Genomic DNA, 17,347 nt, shown 5'->3' on the forward strand with positions numbered 1-17,347 from the left:
TGTCATTTTATTGCTGCTTGCCCTGTGGGAGGCATAAGCAAAAAGACATAGACGAAGGACAGAAAGTGGATGGAAGAGAGAAAGAAGGAGGGAGACAGAATATGGATATATGGAAGAGAGAGAGTGGGGAATAAGTGATGGGACCAGTTTGAAAATGTTTGCTAGGACTACTTTTGGTTAATAGCCCAGCCCTGCCTGACTTTTGGAAAACACAATTGCCCTAATTCTAAATGATGTGCGAGAACCGGGGTGTTGGGGTGGCAGCATTTGGGAGATTCCACAATATTTGGCGGATGTCCCATTTCTGCCCCGCTTGATGAATGGGAGTGCTGATGATTATTGATGCTGGTTGTCTCTCTCCGCTGGTGCGTTACATGGTAGAAGGGTGTTTGCAGTACTAACTCACCTTCAGAATGAGCTCTACCACTTCAGTGTGCACAAGACCATGAACAGGCTCCCCATTCACATGGGTGATAAGGTCCCCGGCACAGAGCCCTGCTTCATGAGCAGGGCCGCCCTCTTCCACGTGCTGCAAAGACAGGACAGAACAATAAATTCATAAACAGCATATTATGCTCCAGCTCAGAATCTAATTTTGGCTGGTCTCCAAGCTTCTTGAACGATTCCAGACTCTGGAAAGAGACATTACATACAAATTTATCCTGGAAAGGATGCAAGAACCAAAGCTTGACCCAAACAATATGAAGAGAAAGGAGGAGTATCATAGGGAATATGAAGTGGTGTCACAGTAGACTAGCTAGAGAGCTAATTTCTCACAGTGGTTGAAAATGAAGTGGGGCACTGGCAAAATAAGCCAAGGTACAAAAATGCCAACGGCTGGCTTCAACCACTGAAAACATTGGAATGTAAATGGTATACTTTGGGAAGTCATGAAAGAAACTTTTACTTACTTGTAACTGTATTTTCTTCAATATTGATATCTTTCATAGATTCACAGGTTTCAATATTCACTGATGTCAGGCTAGGGTCCCAGGTTGACAACATGGACCTATTCAAGCATGCGACCATTTGGAAAAATTCAGTACCCGAACTGAGAAAAAGTTGTTTGCCTGAACTACAATTCTCCAAGGCTACTATCTTTCATTGGTCCCATGCTGTAATTATACCTCATTACTACCCTAGGATCCCAACATGATGATGGGAAAATTCACAAATAAATGAATATGTGGGGTTTATAATTTCCTTCCCCTACAACCCTAATGTAATCTTCCCCTATTGTTGATTAGGTATTCCATAGGACTTGAAATACAAATGAAATGTAAACCACTTTTTCGATTCCTTTGTTTTTTCTTCTTTTTGGAAAATGCTGCCAAGTGGAATTTCAGAGAAATGCTGTAGAGCAATCTTAGAAAGTAAGGGAGCAGCAGGCGTGGTAAGCACTGTATAGCACGGATATTATCCTCAACACAACCATAGAAATGCCTTACCTTTGGTACATGAGCGCACTTGTTAGTTCCAGCCACGCTTGCCTCTCTAAAGACTTGCATAATCTTGAAAATGACTGTTATGGCCAAATTCTAGCATTTCTGAATAATGCACACTTTTTTTTCTTTGCCCATATTCCATCTGTTATTTAAATTTATGTCTTAGGGCCAGTGGTCAAAGTAGGAGGGATCAGAGGGACACAACATGCAGATACTTTTTTAATTCAAGAAGAACAGTTCCCCTACTTTCTGTGAAAAGATAACCGTCCTGAAACAGTTAATTCTGACTCCAGAGAACTGAAATGCTTCAGCTGCAGTTTAAGCAGGGAGTGAGTCCAAGGGAGGGGCAGACAGCTAAACAAGACTTCTTGCCAGGTTGTCTGCTTACCTGAAAGAAATGTAAATGTGCACAACAGGTTAATCTGCAAATGTTATGAGAGCTCGGAAGCCGGTATTGGCTTTAATTAAAGGAATCATTGGACACTTCCTAATAACGCAGATTCATTCTTTTTGAGTGGTATTGGAAAGAAGTTACCAGACTGCGTGGTGAAGTGTGGGCTTTTTAAAGGAGCGCCACTGTGTTAGTCCCTAACTATTCTCCACTGCCTCCACCAGTATTCAGTTCCATGGCTGTCTGGTTACAGACACAGACCTCTGTAGTGAATTAACTAATAGAGGTTTCATAAAGTATGACAGAGCATTTCCCATTGATTAATGTAACTTGCATTTATTATATATATTTATTTATACCTGAAGATAAAAGATCGACAAAAGTTACACCATATTTTGTTTTTTTAGCCATGCCTTTGACCCAGCCCCATCGCTTACCCGAACCCACCCCCATTGTGCATAGCATCAGTTCCCTTACTTTTTTGAATGCACCTCGACCGATGCTTAGGGCCTGATTTATAGTTCAACAGACATGATGGATCTCCCTTCCACTTTGTTACAAGTGCACTGTATCCTATGGCACTTGTAATACAGTGGGTGGGATATCTGTCACGTTTGTAATGGAGTAACCCATCCGCCAAACTCTAAATCAGGCACTTAGTGTCCACTGTTAATAATATTTGATATTTCAGTGACCACTATACTAAACTAGGGGCTTCCAATGGAAGTATCTGTGTCCCCAGATGTCTCACTTTACAGAAGTAAAGCATCCCTTAGATGCTCTTCTGCATTTCAGTCGGAACAACTTCAGAGATAACTCTATGCACCTCAGCTATCAAGTTGAAGAGTAGAGCTTCCTCCTGATCTAGATGGTGTTTTGTATACTCATATTCTCTAGCTATGCTTCCCAGTCAACAATGGAAGCATCAACTGTGGCCCGATATCCCACAACTTGCCTCAGTTTGACTCTGACAGTCAGAAAAAACTTCGATCTAAATGGCTAGTGAGTACCAAAATGGACTGGCTCATGCTGTTCGGTGAATTGCCAAGATGCTCATCAGAAGCTGGAAAGAAAAGCTTTGAAATGGTAATTTTTGGCCTGGTCTAAAGTAAGGAGTACAGTACTTACTCTGCCAATGAGTTGGAGTAAAATACTCCATCGCCCTGACGGAGCACCCGTCCTCATTTAACGATGCCTGCCAGCACTATGAACTCTCTTAATATTCGCAGGAACCACCGCAACGCAGTTCCTGTCAATGTGTTAAAAGTTTGACAGCTGGCTCCCTCAAATACTACGGCCGTCTGTCAAACCTTTACGTTTTTGCTTTTTTTAAAACAAATCCTAAAGCAGGATTTTGATGTAAAAAGAAGTAAAAACGAATGACCCGAACACAATAGCAGTTATCTCCTATAGTGTGTGGATCATTTTTATTAGTACTGTCCCTTACCGCCATGTTTTACTTGGTGGTAACAAACAGCAAAAAAAAAATATGTAACACCATCCACTATAAATCAGCAGATGGTGTTATATGAGAACCTCCGACAGTCCATACTCGGTCTGGCCGTTGGAGAAGTAGGTTAGCGAAGGAGCTGGAGTAGGCTTCTTCGTTACATACTTAAGGTATGACCACTCATAAATCAGGTGAGCGGACCAAGGGTTTGATTGAGAGGGTACTCCTTAGCAGTTGCAACTTAGAACCTTCTCTGACAAACTCTAAATCAGGCCCTTTGTCTTTATCAAATAAATCTGAAAACCTTCCCTCAGTTGATACGAACCTGCGTGTAAATGTTCGCACTCTACAGTTTGAAATGTGCACAAAACTTAGCAATTGTGGTATTTGTATCTGTTTTGATGAATGTAAGGCCTTGACCAAAAATGTTCCAATCCAGTAATTGTCAAAGTGCTTGTCCAGGATTTCTGCTTGCATTTCAAGACACCTTTAGTCACTTTAGTCATTCTCTTCTTTTCAGGGCAATGATGTTAACCTAATGTGCACAAAAGCAAGCCAGCAGGAAAGCCTTTGGACCCTGCACCCACAACATTCTTTTAAGATATTCCTTTGACAAGCTGTGCCCGGTAAGTAGCTAGATGGCTTGCAAAGTAAAATATTCCAACAAGGATTATTTCCATACAAGTTGAAAACCTCCTAAATCAGACCACTTCTCAAAAAAGAAGAATCTTCACCCACCCAACCAAGCAAATTATGAACCAATTTCCACTGATACATTCCTGGGTAAATTAACTGAAAGAGCGGTCTTTACCTAACTCTCCACCTTCACTAAGAAAAAACATATATTTTCCTCAACCTGCCTGTATTGAGACCAGGCAGAGGCATAGATTCCGCCTTCACATTCATATGAGAAAACCTAAAACTTACTGCTGACAAGGACAGCGTAGCTACACAGCTACCGGTAGACTTTTCAGTAGCATTCAATATAATTCCCCACTACACACTACTAGTCAAACTACAATATCTTGGCATATTCTCGATAATGCTCTAAAATGAATTGTCTCCTACCGCAAAGACATACAAAAGCTGATATTTTTGCCACCTCTTACATCAGCACCTTTCATCCTACACTGTTTTGTTTCATGGGGGCCCATCACCTCTCCTTTTCTATTCAATATCTACCTAAACCCCTTCCTGAATTTGACTAAATGCTTTAAACTGACATGCCACAGTCATGCAGACAACACACAAATCATCTTGAAAATGGACAATCAGGAGATCTCTACACATTGAGAACTGAAGAATGCCTGCGTGCAACTGATGCCTTGATTACAAATAACCACTTAAAACTAAACACCTTAAAAGAAATTTGCTACGTACCAGTAACTCCAATGCTCCAAAACTAGTATCTTTTATATATTCACATGCTTGAATCATTCCCCGTCGTCAGGCGGGGAATCCCCAGTACATTTTAAATAGCAGTATACAGTGTAAAAATTTACAACATACAGTATATAATGTAAAAAGGTCATAGACCTGAAACAAAATAGTATATTTAGTAACACATCCACCTCATTTGAAAGAACCCAAACTTCACCGTAAGCACTCATGCTCCTCCTAGAGGCCACTATAACTCAGATTTCGAGCCACAAGTTTTAGAATATAATATAATGAGCCTCTGACAGAGAAGGAGGGAGAGTTGCATATGAATATTTAAAAGATATCAACTTTGGAGAACTGGTTTTACAGGAAAGTAACTAATTTCTTCTCCAACATTGGATCTTTTATATATTCACCTGCTTGAATCAGAATAACAAGCAGTATGCATTGTAGAGTAGAACAAAGCAGAAAGCAGGCTCACGTTTAATGTTTTCTCAGGATTTCCTGTCCCACTGCTGCGTCAGTTTCTGTGTGCATGTCTAGGCAGTAGTGCTCTGTAAACGTATGCCTACTCCACTAGGTGGCTGCAAGGAAAACATCTGTCAAGGGCACCCAGGACAGAGTGCTGCAGTTGGTGGAATGTGCCTTCACTCTTCCCTGGAGAGGACGCTTGGCTTTGGCATTACAGAATGCAATACAAGCTGAGATCCAATGAGCTATCCCCTGTTGAGCAAATTATAAAAATGGCTGGTCTGATGTAATTATGTCCTTTGTCTTGTCTATATAGAATTTGGGACATCTACGCAGGTCTAAAAAATGTAATGATCTTTCTGCTGGTGAGAATGGATTGGTAAAGAAGAATCTAAGAACAACAGGCTCATTCAAATGAAAGTCAGTAGGCACCTTAGGAATGCATTTAGGGCTGGTTTTGTGTAATACTTTGTCCTTAGTGAACCAGGGAAAAGGTTCTCTGATGATGAATACCCTGAATTCCTCCCACTCTCTCAGAGCCAAGAGTAGTGCTATCTTCCATTAACCACATTTTAAGCCTGCTCTATGTATCGGCTCAAAAGGAGATAACATCAGCTGTCTGCAGACTGTATTAAGCTCCCATGGAACTGGAGGATGTCGAAGAGGTGGAAAAGCTCCGAAGAGACCTTTCATAAACTATTTAAGGATCCTTTGAGAAAACAGAGTAGACGCGAACTGTCAGTCCTTCGAAATCTAGAGATTGCAGCCAGATGAAGCCTAATTGAAGAATATTTAAGACCACTTTTGGCCAAACTTAATAAATATGGCCAGATCTGCGAAGGCTTTATTTGAAGCAGATGACGACTATAATTACTGTACCAGACACAGAAACGCTTTCACTTAGATTTTTAAGTCTGATCGGTCGCAGGAGAACAAGCCTGCACCAGAATCTGTTTACAATCTTGTGGGAGACCCAGCTGGCCAAATTCTAGTTGGTAAGATACCATGCTGTCAAATTCAGTGACTTGGGATTATGGTGAAGAATCTTTCCTTGATGTCTGGACAATATCCTCGGATGCACCTTCAAAGGAATGGCTAAACATGCTCCCCACTGCAGCAGCTCGCTGTACCAGTACTGGGGAGGCCACGCCAGAACAATGAGAATCAGAGTGCAATGGTCTACCTTAATCTTCCCTGGTGATCAGGGGAAAAGGAGGAAAGGCATAGGCAAACAACTTCGACCAAATGATTGTCCCTTGCTGTCAAAACCTGCTTTTGTGGTTCAGAGTGGCAAACAGATCGATTGTGGTGTGCCCCAACTGATTGAAAATGCAATCCACCAGTTTCTGATCTAATTCCCTTCTCATGACAACACCTCATTTGATAGCTGAGTGCATCTACCTTATCGTTTTGGCAGCCTGGCAGATGTACACAGCAATGTCTATCCTGTGAGAAATGGCCCAGTTCTACAGCAGCTGAGCTTCTTCTGAAATTATCTTGGACCATGCCCCTCCCTGCTTGGCTATGTAGAATAGGGATATGTTTAGTTGTCTGTTGTGATTAGGGCCGGCTTACCTGCCATTCTGGGATGGAACATTTGTAAACCTAGTCTTATGGCACATAGTTCCAACACATTGATGTCGAGCTTTTTCTCTGTGTCTGACCAATTGCCACTGGTAGAAATCTCTAGCAGGTGGGATCCTCATACATCCATAGACGCAGACATGGTGAGCAATAACCTTTCCGTTATTGGTAGAAAAGAAAGATCTGCATTTAGGTTTTCTGTAATTTTCCATCACATCAAAACTAGTTTCAAGCGCCTTATGACATGGGCCATATATTCCCATAAGCCTTCCACCTGTTTCCATTGCAAATCCAGCTCTTGCTGAACAGGTCTCATACGGAGCCTGTAAAGAGGAAAAAATACCTGTACATGATGCCATCATACCTATTAGAGACTTGTATTACCTTACTTTGATTGACTGCTTTGCCGCAACAGTCTGACATGCCGTGTAACTTTCTCACTCTTTCTGCTGATAGAGTACCAAGTATTGCTACCAGAAATTCGATCTTTGTTTGCTGTTCCAACAATGATTTCTCCCTGTTTAAAGTGAGACCTAATCTCCGGAACAGATTGATACAAGCATTCATGGAAGCTCTTGCCTTTTTTCTGGATGGCGTTTTGACTAACCAGTCTTCCAGGTATGGGAACACCTGATGAACTTCTCTCCTGTGAAATGGCGGTAACGGAAGCAAGACATCTGGTGAATATTCTCTGTGATTTGTTAAGCCAAAATGGGAGCACCTTGAACTGGTACTGCTGACCTGCTACTGAGAATCGAAGAAACTTCCTGCGTTTTCGATGAATGGGTATGTTGGAGAAGTGCTTAATTTGAGCTGGTTGTTTACGGTGCTCTGCACTAGCGCTTAATTGTCAACATCAGCGCTTGTGACAGTCTGCCATAAGGTGGCGCTGGCTAGCTAATTTAGAGATGACCACAACAACAGTTAATTATTAATTCAATATACGTTGAACATGACTATTACCTGTCGCCCAAGCCATTCTTAGAGCTTTGGGGGCCTATATAGTCTAAATTATCACACATGTAGGATTGTGATGGTAAGTAATTGTGTTGTTACTATCATTGGCAGCATAGTAGGGGCAATGTGTAGTGCAAGCTGCACTGGTCTCCTGACGAAGATCCCCTTCCTGCATCATCAGGAGGTCTTCTTGCAGAGTAAGAGTATGAATTTACTAGTTCTTTAGAAACTTGTTCAGCACTCTGAGATCCAATATTGGCCTCCATTGACCTGTCTTTTTTTATGAGGAAGAACCTAGAATAGAAACCTTGATCCCTTTTGGGATTTGGGGACAACTTCAATGGCTCCTTTAGAAAAAAAGTTTGAGAATTGCCATTTGCAGCTCTTTTAAATGTCAGTGATGCTTTTTTCTTGGTGGGCAAACTGGGGGTCTCTGAATGGTCGTATGGTCTGACTGGACAAGTTGTAACATCCACTTGTCTGATGTTATTTTCCTCCATGTGTGAGCAAAAAAGGAAATTTCTCCCCTCTGAAAAAAACTGGGAGTCAGGGTTTCTTCTGATTATCATTGGTTCGTGCTTGTGAGGAACCTCTCTTACTTCCTGCAGACCACCCATAAGTATGGCTTTGATTTTGATTAAAGGAGTATCCTTGGTCATATCCAGACTGTCTTTGAGGATAGTAAGGGAACCCTTGACCTCCATACTGGTTGAATTCTGCTATGAAATGTTGTGATATTTGTGAGCCACAAAAAGTAGATGTCTCAAATCTGAGATACTGCAACAACCTTAATGCCTTTGCTGTATCAGAGCAGAATTTAAGGCCTTGCAAAGCTTCATCAACATGTTTACCAAATAGAGTTAGCCCATCAAAAGGCATGTCTAATATTTTAGATTGGACCTCCCTAGGGAAGGCTGTGAATTTTAACCTGCCTTGATCCTTAGCACTGTCCCTCCTGCCAACTGGCGAAAGACTGTATTTGAAGCATCCATCGATGCATTAATAATGAATGCAGAGGTTACTTCTTCTTTCTTTAGGATAGCTCTTGCCCTTTCCCTCTTTTCCTCATGAATAAGATCCAGTAATGGAGCTATGTCATTCCACATCTGATTATCATAACGACCTAGAATTGCCAGGGCATTGGCTGTCTTACTTGATGTTGCTGCCATAGAGGAAATTATCTGGCCCATATTGTCAATACTGTTGCTATCCTTGTCTGGCAGACAAGATGACAACTTTATTGTGGTCAAGGTTCTTCTTTGAGCCACTGAAGCAATTACTGAATTTGGTCTAGTATGACCAGTAAGGCAAGCGGAAGCTGAATCCGGGGCTTCGTATTTTTGGCCACATCTGTCTCTCTATAATGTCTAGATGATTTCTGTCTTAAATCCATGCGAGTACTTCCAGACTTGTACTCCTGTTGACACACATATTCACTGTAGGACTCCTCATTGTCCATTGCATCCTCTTCAAAATCTGGGAGGTGTAATCACTAGTCTCTCCTGGTCTGACTGCAATAATTGCACTGGAGGTACATCTGTGACCCTCAAAGATGAAAATAAATTTTCTTCCATGCTTTTTGTTGCCTTTTGGTTCCCAGCGCTGATGCTGTAGATGACATGGTCATCACCGTCGACAGTATGTTCGACGTGGTTGAGCTTGCCATCAACGGTGTCGATGTTGATGGGGTCGTTATCGACAACGATATCTTCGTCATTGAAGATGGAGGTAATGTCTTTGACATCGACAGTCTAGTGGGCACTTAGATGAGCTACTGGCCACGATTGAGGCCACCGGAGAATGGCTGGAGGGTACGATTGACTCTACTGTGGTCGAACTGGGCCTCATTCGACAGGACTCTAAGAAAATGCCTTATGGAACTGGAGGAACACACCCGGCAACTAGCTGGCAGGCTGATCAGGAAGGGAGGACCCGCTATAAGAACATTAGGGTTGTTGGGCTACCAGAAAGAGTGGAGGGCATCTCCAGGCTTGGTTATCTAGAGGATTGGCTTCAGGAGGTTGTGGCCTCGGAGGGCCTGTCTAAGTTTTATGCCCTGAAATGGGCGCATAGGGTTCATGCCCATCCGCCTAGGCCAGGGGCACCACCTCACCAAGCAGTGACCGGCCTCCTGCTTTTTCGCAACAGGGATTTCCTTCTTCAGCAGGACCATGACAACTGCCCCTCCGTGGTGAAGAATACTAAGGTCTGTCTTTATCCTGGCTTTACCCTCCAGGTTCAAACTCAGAGGACCTCGTTCAGTGCAGTTAAGAAGCGGTTTTAAAGCTGGGGCTGCTTTATTCCTTGCTTTTCCCGACTCGTCTGAGAATACAGTTAGAGGACAAGTTTTGTTTTTCATGGATCCTGCTGCAACATGGAATTAGCCTGAACTCTACGATAAAGGAACGGTGTGGCTGGAGCATGTGGCCCCTGCCGGCCCATTGCCACAGGCATCAGCACTCTCACCGAAGAGGAATGAACCGGCCTACCAAACAGTAGGCAGCTGAGGAGTGGAGAAGGGTGGTAGAGACGTCAGCCTCCATAAGATCTGCGCAGAGCTCACCTCATACTGAGGCACTTTCCTGCAGGGGCTCTGCTTCAAGCTCAGCAGGCTCAAAGGTGCCGAGACTGGAGGACCCACCGGGGGGGTCACCCCAGGCACTGCAGAAGATATTATCTGAGCCCTGCCTGGATGACAGCTATGACTGGAGAGGCAAACGTGTCTTTTGTGGTGCTGCGGTGTGGTGGCTGCATTATATCCTCGTGTGTTTCATTGTGCTTATTTCTTTTGGCTGGGCAGGAGCTGGGCCAGTACGGGGGACCTGTGCTATGTGAGACTTTTTCACTGCTTTGTACTCTGTTTGATTATTAGGCTGACTGATCTCTTTCCCCTACTGAACTTTCTGATACAGACCTATTTGGCCCTTGTTGATGTACCCTAGTTTTTAGGCCGCATGCCTTATTTTGTTTGGCCAGGATGCATCCGCATCATATTCAGGGGGGGGAAGGGTTTGAGGGAGTATTACTGTTCTTTGCTTCTTTTGTTCTTGCCATCAGTAGTGGGTGTGCACAGAGTGTGACTGCATTGTGTTGCTGGCAGGTGGCGCTTTGACTGTGTGGCTGGCCTGGGGTTGCTGTGGCACACTGTTTGCCCTCCCACTGAAGTCTTTCTAAAGCCTACCGGCTCCTTGCACTTTGCATTAAGGCTGTGCATTTTATTTGTTCTTACCTTATTCTACTCTTATGTTCACTTTCCTTATATACAACACTCACTTGCAGGCCTAAAGTAAGTTGCTAAAACACAGATAGACACAATCACTGGCCCCCACCTCATCTTCACTCTGTGTTTTTCTTTCCAGTTTCTGGCATATAGGACACTACAGTAAAAAAAAGGACTCCAACCAAGCCCTGAATGTCTCACCCGAGCTATCACCACATGAAGACTTTAAAGTTAGGCTTAAAGAGCATCTGGCTATTTTTTGAAACATATGAATTTTTTGTTTCGAGGTAGCATTGGTAAAATATTACAAAATTATTTGCTGTTTGTCACCAAGGAATCAAAGAGGGGGCACCCTTATTCGCCACACAGCACCTGCAACTCATGTCATGTCCATGGGACAAATGGCTCAAGTCTTCCTGGCCAGCATCCAACAGTGATGTTTTCCTTACCCAGACGATGTGGTGGACGCTGTAGACATCACTGTCCCCCATATACACCCGAATGGCTCTCAGCGTGAAGCCGTATTTTTTCCCTGAGCGAAGGATGGTGATGGGAGAGCGCAGGCTGGTGACCGCAGGGGAGTAGTCCCGACTGGGCGAGGAATCCCGTGAAGAGGGATTAGAGGAGAGAGATCTCGGGGACATTGGGCTGGCCAAAGGAGAGCTGCCATGTTGCTCCACTGCAAAGGGGAAAAGAGAGAACCATGCAGGCAGAGAAAAGAGTAACACATAGATATGAGGGTGAAAAGACGAAATAAGGCACACAGGGATAGGTAGGAGAGGTATCAAACAGGTAAAGGGAATGACGTCACAGGGCAAGGGGAGATGAAAAGTGGCGGAAAAAGCAGAAAAAATGGCCAGGCATCAGAAAAAGATAACATGAAACAGAAATGATCAGTGAAGAAAGAGGGAAAAGTGGATGCAGACAGAAATAGTTTGTGCAAAGACATTGATGTATGAGGAGAGAAAGGTAAGAGAGAAATGGAACAACACATTGGAGAATAAAGGTGAAAAGAGGGAGAGAGGCAAAATGAAGTGGAAGGGAACACCAAAATGAGACATGATGAGACAAAGTGCAAGAAAAAGAAAGGCGATGACAGGAGTATTAGAAAGTGGAAGAGGAGAACCGTCACACACACACATACAGAGTGATGGGAGAGATAGGAAGACACAACAAAGATATGCAGTTTGCGGGGAGAAAGAGGGACAAAAAATGGAGGAAAGCATCATGCAAGAGGAGGACACAAGGAAAAATAGGGAAGAAAATATGTTTTAGTAAAGCTGGAAGCAGTGAGCTGTTAGCACATACAGAAATTCAACAACACAAGGTAACAGTCAGGAAAGCAAAGTTTATTGCCAAATGGGCTTTAAGAAGAGATCTCAGAGAGACACTACTGACTAAGTTTCATCAATTGACTGCGAGACAGAGGGCAACCTGGGGGAAATAACAGAAGAAACCATACTTTCCCACTGAGGGTCTTGAGGGAGATTATAACGTGTGTATACTTCGAAGGTATGGGGTAGAAAAACTGAATTATAAATAAAGAGCGCCTAAGGTTAAAAAAAAACCTGAAATTAACAATACTTAACATCACTTTGACCAAATAAATAATTATATATTAAATTAGCATGATAGAAATATTCAAAAACATAAGTTTCAAGATACAAGTATCTCCCTGTATACCTGAGGTAGAAAATGGTAAAACAAATGGGAACAGAATGTTGTGTCCTACAGTATATAGGAGTCTATCAGCAAAGGCTGAAAAGGCAGATATAGTTGTATGTGATTCAACAGTAATACATGAATTATATAGAAGCTAATTCGGCAAAAAAATATTATGGACTTATTAGTAAGGAAAAGTTATGTAAAGAAAAACTATTGTCATTTTTAGTTCTGTCCCATAGTAATAAACTTCATTGAAATCATAAATACCTGAACGGTCTTGCCTTTGTGCAGGATCCCAGAACACTTTTACAATACAAACACTACATTTAAATGACAACATTTAGTAGGCTACGCCAAAGGCGGGGGGAAGTTGGCCTAGGTGGCTGGAATTGTTCTAACTCTTTTTGGGGTGATCACTTTCGGGTTCTTCTGTGTCTCATGGTTAGATCAGACAAGACTGCTTGTCCCCATCACCTATTCTATTCAACATTTATGTCCGCCCACTGCATGACCTCATAGGATCTGTTGGATGTGGAGCCGTATCCTGTGCCAATGACATCCTGTGGATTCAGTTGATCATTAGGCTGGATCAGCATGCTTCATCATTTAGGCTGAAGCACAAGCTGAACAAGCCCCAACTATTCAAAACTCATGACCAGCAAAACAGAGATCTAGCTCCTTGGAAATTAAACCTCTCACCATGATGGCATACTATGGCCTGGTTGCATGGGTCCACCACCTAACCCAATTGGGGATGCCAAGTCCGTGATAGTGAATCCAGATCAGGATGCCATATTAACGGCTCAGGTCATGGCAGTGGGCAACGCCTGTGTTTACGCCCACTAGCTCCTAACAAACATTCTTCCATTCCACAGGAAGAAAATATGTACAAGTGATTGGTGCTTCTCTTCTACCCAAACTTGAATATTGCAACTGTCTATATATGGGTGTGCCCTCTCATTCTCTAGCCATACTTCAGCATACTTAGAATTTCGCTGTGTGAGTAGTGCTGACTCCGAAAGTTCGATCATGTCCCGGAGCCATGAATACCAATACATTGGCTGGAGGTCATCACAGAATTAATTTCAAATGCTTATGTATGGCCTACTGGTTGTGTGATAGTCTGAAACTATCTGAGTTAACATTGCTACTACGAAAGTAACCTCCCAGCTATCTGCTGCACTCGCGGAATCATCCTATGTTTGCATACCTCACAGAAGGAAGGAACGCTTAGATGGACGGTCTGCTCCATATCTGGTTCCAAAACTGTGGAATAATCGGCAACGAAGTCTGTGATGAAACCAGTGATTGACTGAGATTCCACAAGGTCTTTAAATCCTTTTTCGCTCTCAATATAGGCTGAAGAGAATGCCTACTTCTTTCTTAAGGTCTCTCTTTTTTAGCTTTTCAAGAAACTTTGTCTTTTGTAAAGAATAATATTATTATTATGATAATAATAATAATAATAATAATAATAATAATAATAATAATAATAATAATAATAATAATTATTATTATTATTATTATTATTAATATTATTATTATTATTATTAATAATAATACAAACACTGCAGCCTATCTTAGGCAACATTTTCCAAATTTCTTATGGGTTTATTTTAAATAATATGCCCAAATAAACATTAAAATAATACTGAAAAAAACACGACAGCAGAAAAATCACTACGTTTCCTGCCGAAGTGATAGGACAAATATGTAGGGAATGAAAGGGAATACCGAATACAGCCACATGAACGACAGCTAATAAAAGCTGTAATTAGACACTGCTGCTTTAAGGATCCAGCAGCTTCCCTATCCCATCGTGCCTGGTCCTGGCAGGGATCCAGAGCCTCAGTTCTTCTTGATGGAACCCTATGGATCACACCTCTTCATTGTTTTGCCACACTAATATCAACTCCAGAGAGGGTTGTTTATGTTTTCAATTAAAATTCTGCAATGAAGAGTAAAGATCACAAGTAACTTTACCTTCTGCATTGTAGAATCTTCACTGATAATCATAAGCACTACAAGAAAATAGCAAGCATATCCTATGAACATAAAGCACAAAGTCCAGTGGCTGGTAAAAACTCATTGAATTGGCAGCAGGAAGGATTTAACCAAAAAAATGGGGAAATTTAGACTTTGCAAAAGGAAAGGACCAATGGAAATCCACAGTGCTTCCACCACAGCAAACTTGTGGTTCCCTTGCTCTTCCTAGGGTTGGAGGGAGTGCTTTCTTCCCAACGGTGAAGCTCCAGCTGGACCTATATCAGAAAGGAAGCCCGTCTTCCAAAGGGCCGCTAGATCACAGTGACCATCGTCACACCCTATTTAGGGTGGGTTGACATCACTCATTTTATCTGCTGCTGTGCACCAAGAGATGAACGTTGGATATAGGTTGGAAAAATTCACATCTAAAAGTGCATCAACCATGCCTCCTTTCCCTTCCCATAGACCGGCCCCGCCACTCCCTGCACACGCTGGCTCAGAGCCAGCAGCTGAAAAATAAAACCGCAATAAAATATCTTATTTTTCAGTTGCTGACTCTGAGCCAGTGGCGGCGCTCCTCCACCATTGCGGATGAGCCGCCACTGCTTGTGGTCCCGTTCCAGACACCACAGACAGACCAAGTAGGGCTCTGTTACAGACATTTGCCTATAGCAGGCACCTGGGACATAGTCCAAAAACAGAGGGAAAAAAGGCACAATGGTCAAATTCGACAAAACAGTTCAAATACTCAGTCAAGCATTGACTAAGGGGAGCTCTAGGGCGGTGCGAACGGTGCCACCGCACCGGGGCTGACTTGGGATGGGGACGTCATTTTTGCAATTATATTATCATTTTAAGAGCACCTGCTGCTGCATTCCTGGCCTCCAGCAATTTTCAGGCATCAATTACAAATGTCAAGATAACTGGCGATTAATCGTCCTCCTGGAAAAAGACCGGAGGTTTGTCTAGTGGACATTTTGACTAATCCTAAGGTTTAAAATGCCTGCTGCTAAGAACATGTACCACGCAGCTAACAAAGTGCATATAATGTAAATAGGTCAGTGTGTTACTGCTTCTGTAAGAGAGCTCCTTTTGTTTCTTGTCTTTTATAAGTCAAAATCCTAATATAGAACAGTGAGCTATTAACTGTCACCCTAGAGCAGCTGCAAACTGCAAGGTAATGTTAAAGCTATCTGTTTTTTGCCCAATCTTTCATTATCTTAATCTTGCCAAAAGTGTTCATTTGGATAGAAAACAATTTTTATTTTTAAAGAGAACCCCTAACAATAGTGTTACGTTTTAAATTCTGAATTTGTGCTTTGAAGAATAAGGACTCTTAAACTATATTGCCTGCTAGTATCGATGAGATGTCACTCCTACATTATACCTTGTAGTCTTGCCTGATGTAACATTTCCTATACACTGATTTACACCTTACCTCGGTGCTATAAAACTAAATGAATCTCAAAGACAGTGGTTATGGAGACTTGAGGGGCACTGTTAAAGGGTCCTAGTGAGGGAATCCATGGCGGAGGTGGTCATTCGGGGTGGGAGCGCCAAAAAGCATTGTTGCACAGGGCGCCACCACTGTTTAAGCCGGCCCTGCTCATCAGGATCTGTGCTGATGGCACAGAAAAGAACAAACTGAGGTCAGCGCGCTGGAGGGGCGCCTATATAGGCACTGCACATGTCACTTTTGGCATAGATGACGCCACATGGAGCCGCACAACGACACCAACAGGTGTGCAAGGAGATTGTTCAAAAAATTTCCAGATCCAGCCTAATGCCTGGAGAAAATTCTACGGTAAGGAATCTGCAGCAAGAAGTTTCAATCAGATAAGTCCCTCACATGGTGCTGGACATGCACCCCTGCCCTGAGTGCCCCAGATGCAGCGATGTCTGGATTCCTAGTATTGATTTTTGCTGTCATGGACAAACACGCTTCGTATGTGTGCACCATGACATAAGACTGTCTCACAGATTGTGGTCTTGTTGGACTGGGAGGGGCACCCAAAGTGCTACCCTCACAATTGTGAAAGGCTACTGCCTTTACCAGGGGTTAAGTAGCACAAGTGCTGTTGTGGCAGCATAACGTATAGTGATCAGTAGAAGCTAACAGGACTTTTTACCTTTTTATCAGGCTCACTCATGTAAAGTTCTGCAGCTGTGTGCTTAATTCACCTTTGCCTTACATCAAGTTAGTATGTAGCACTGTGCAGCACATGTGTGGTTCAAAGTGTGTGCAGTGTGTGTTCAGGCCTGTGAGTGGTACAATACATGGAAGACTCTGGGACCCATTTTGGGAGACCCATGACTGACTGGAGAAGATTGAGGAGGTCGAGGAATCCCCTTATGGATTGCTGCATTCCTGTTAGCTGGTGGTACACACACTGTAGGATGGAGAGCCAGGTTCTTCAGTACACTTCAGTGGAGTGGTATGGCTCACTGGTTAGAGGCGGCAGACCCAGAAGCAGAGGACGGCCCGGGACCAGGGTTCAATTCCCGACGTGGCAGGGTCGTGGATCAGGGTAGCAGACTCGATAATTCTCGCCTCGGTGCCTACTCTAACCAGGGATCACACTCGGCAACTCTGGGCATTAGCTTGCCTTATCTCCACAACGGCCCCCCACGTACGCCGGGGATGCCTGGTTTCACCTTGGGGACCATCTCACAGGGAAAGCCAGGATAGGTTCCCCAGCGTTCTACAGCGCTGAGATACCCCATGGCGGGGTGATACATGCGCTTTACAAGACACCATTACATTACAAGACACCATTACAGGGTGCTCTTTGATTCAG

At 43.1% G+C, this 17,347-nt stretch overlaps 1 protein-coding gene across 1 annotated transcript in view; it reads right to left on the reverse strand.

The window, feature by feature from the left end:
• Window positions 1–17,347, reverse strand: part of MAST1 (microtubule associated serine/threonine kinase 1) — a 237,263-nt gene that overhangs the window by 29,110 nt on the left and 190,806 nt on the right. Inside the window, exons 21-22 of the mRNA XM_086959098.1 lie at window positions 11,348–11,577; window positions 407–529 (exon numbers count right to left, since the gene is read on the reverse strand). Of these exons, the coding sequence (XP_086815224.1) occupies window positions 407–529; window positions 11,348–11,577 (353 nt within the window). The remainder of the gene's footprint in view (window positions 1–406; window positions 530–11,347; window positions 11,578–17,347) is intronic.

The sequence above is a fragment of the Lissotriton vulgaris genome, chromosome 1_1 (assembly GCF_964263255.1).
Source record: "Lissotriton vulgaris chromosome 1_1, aLisVul1.2, whole genome shotgun sequence".
Lineage (NCBI taxonomy): Eukaryota > Metazoa > Chordata > Amphibia > Caudata > Salamandridae > Lissotriton > Lissotriton vulgaris.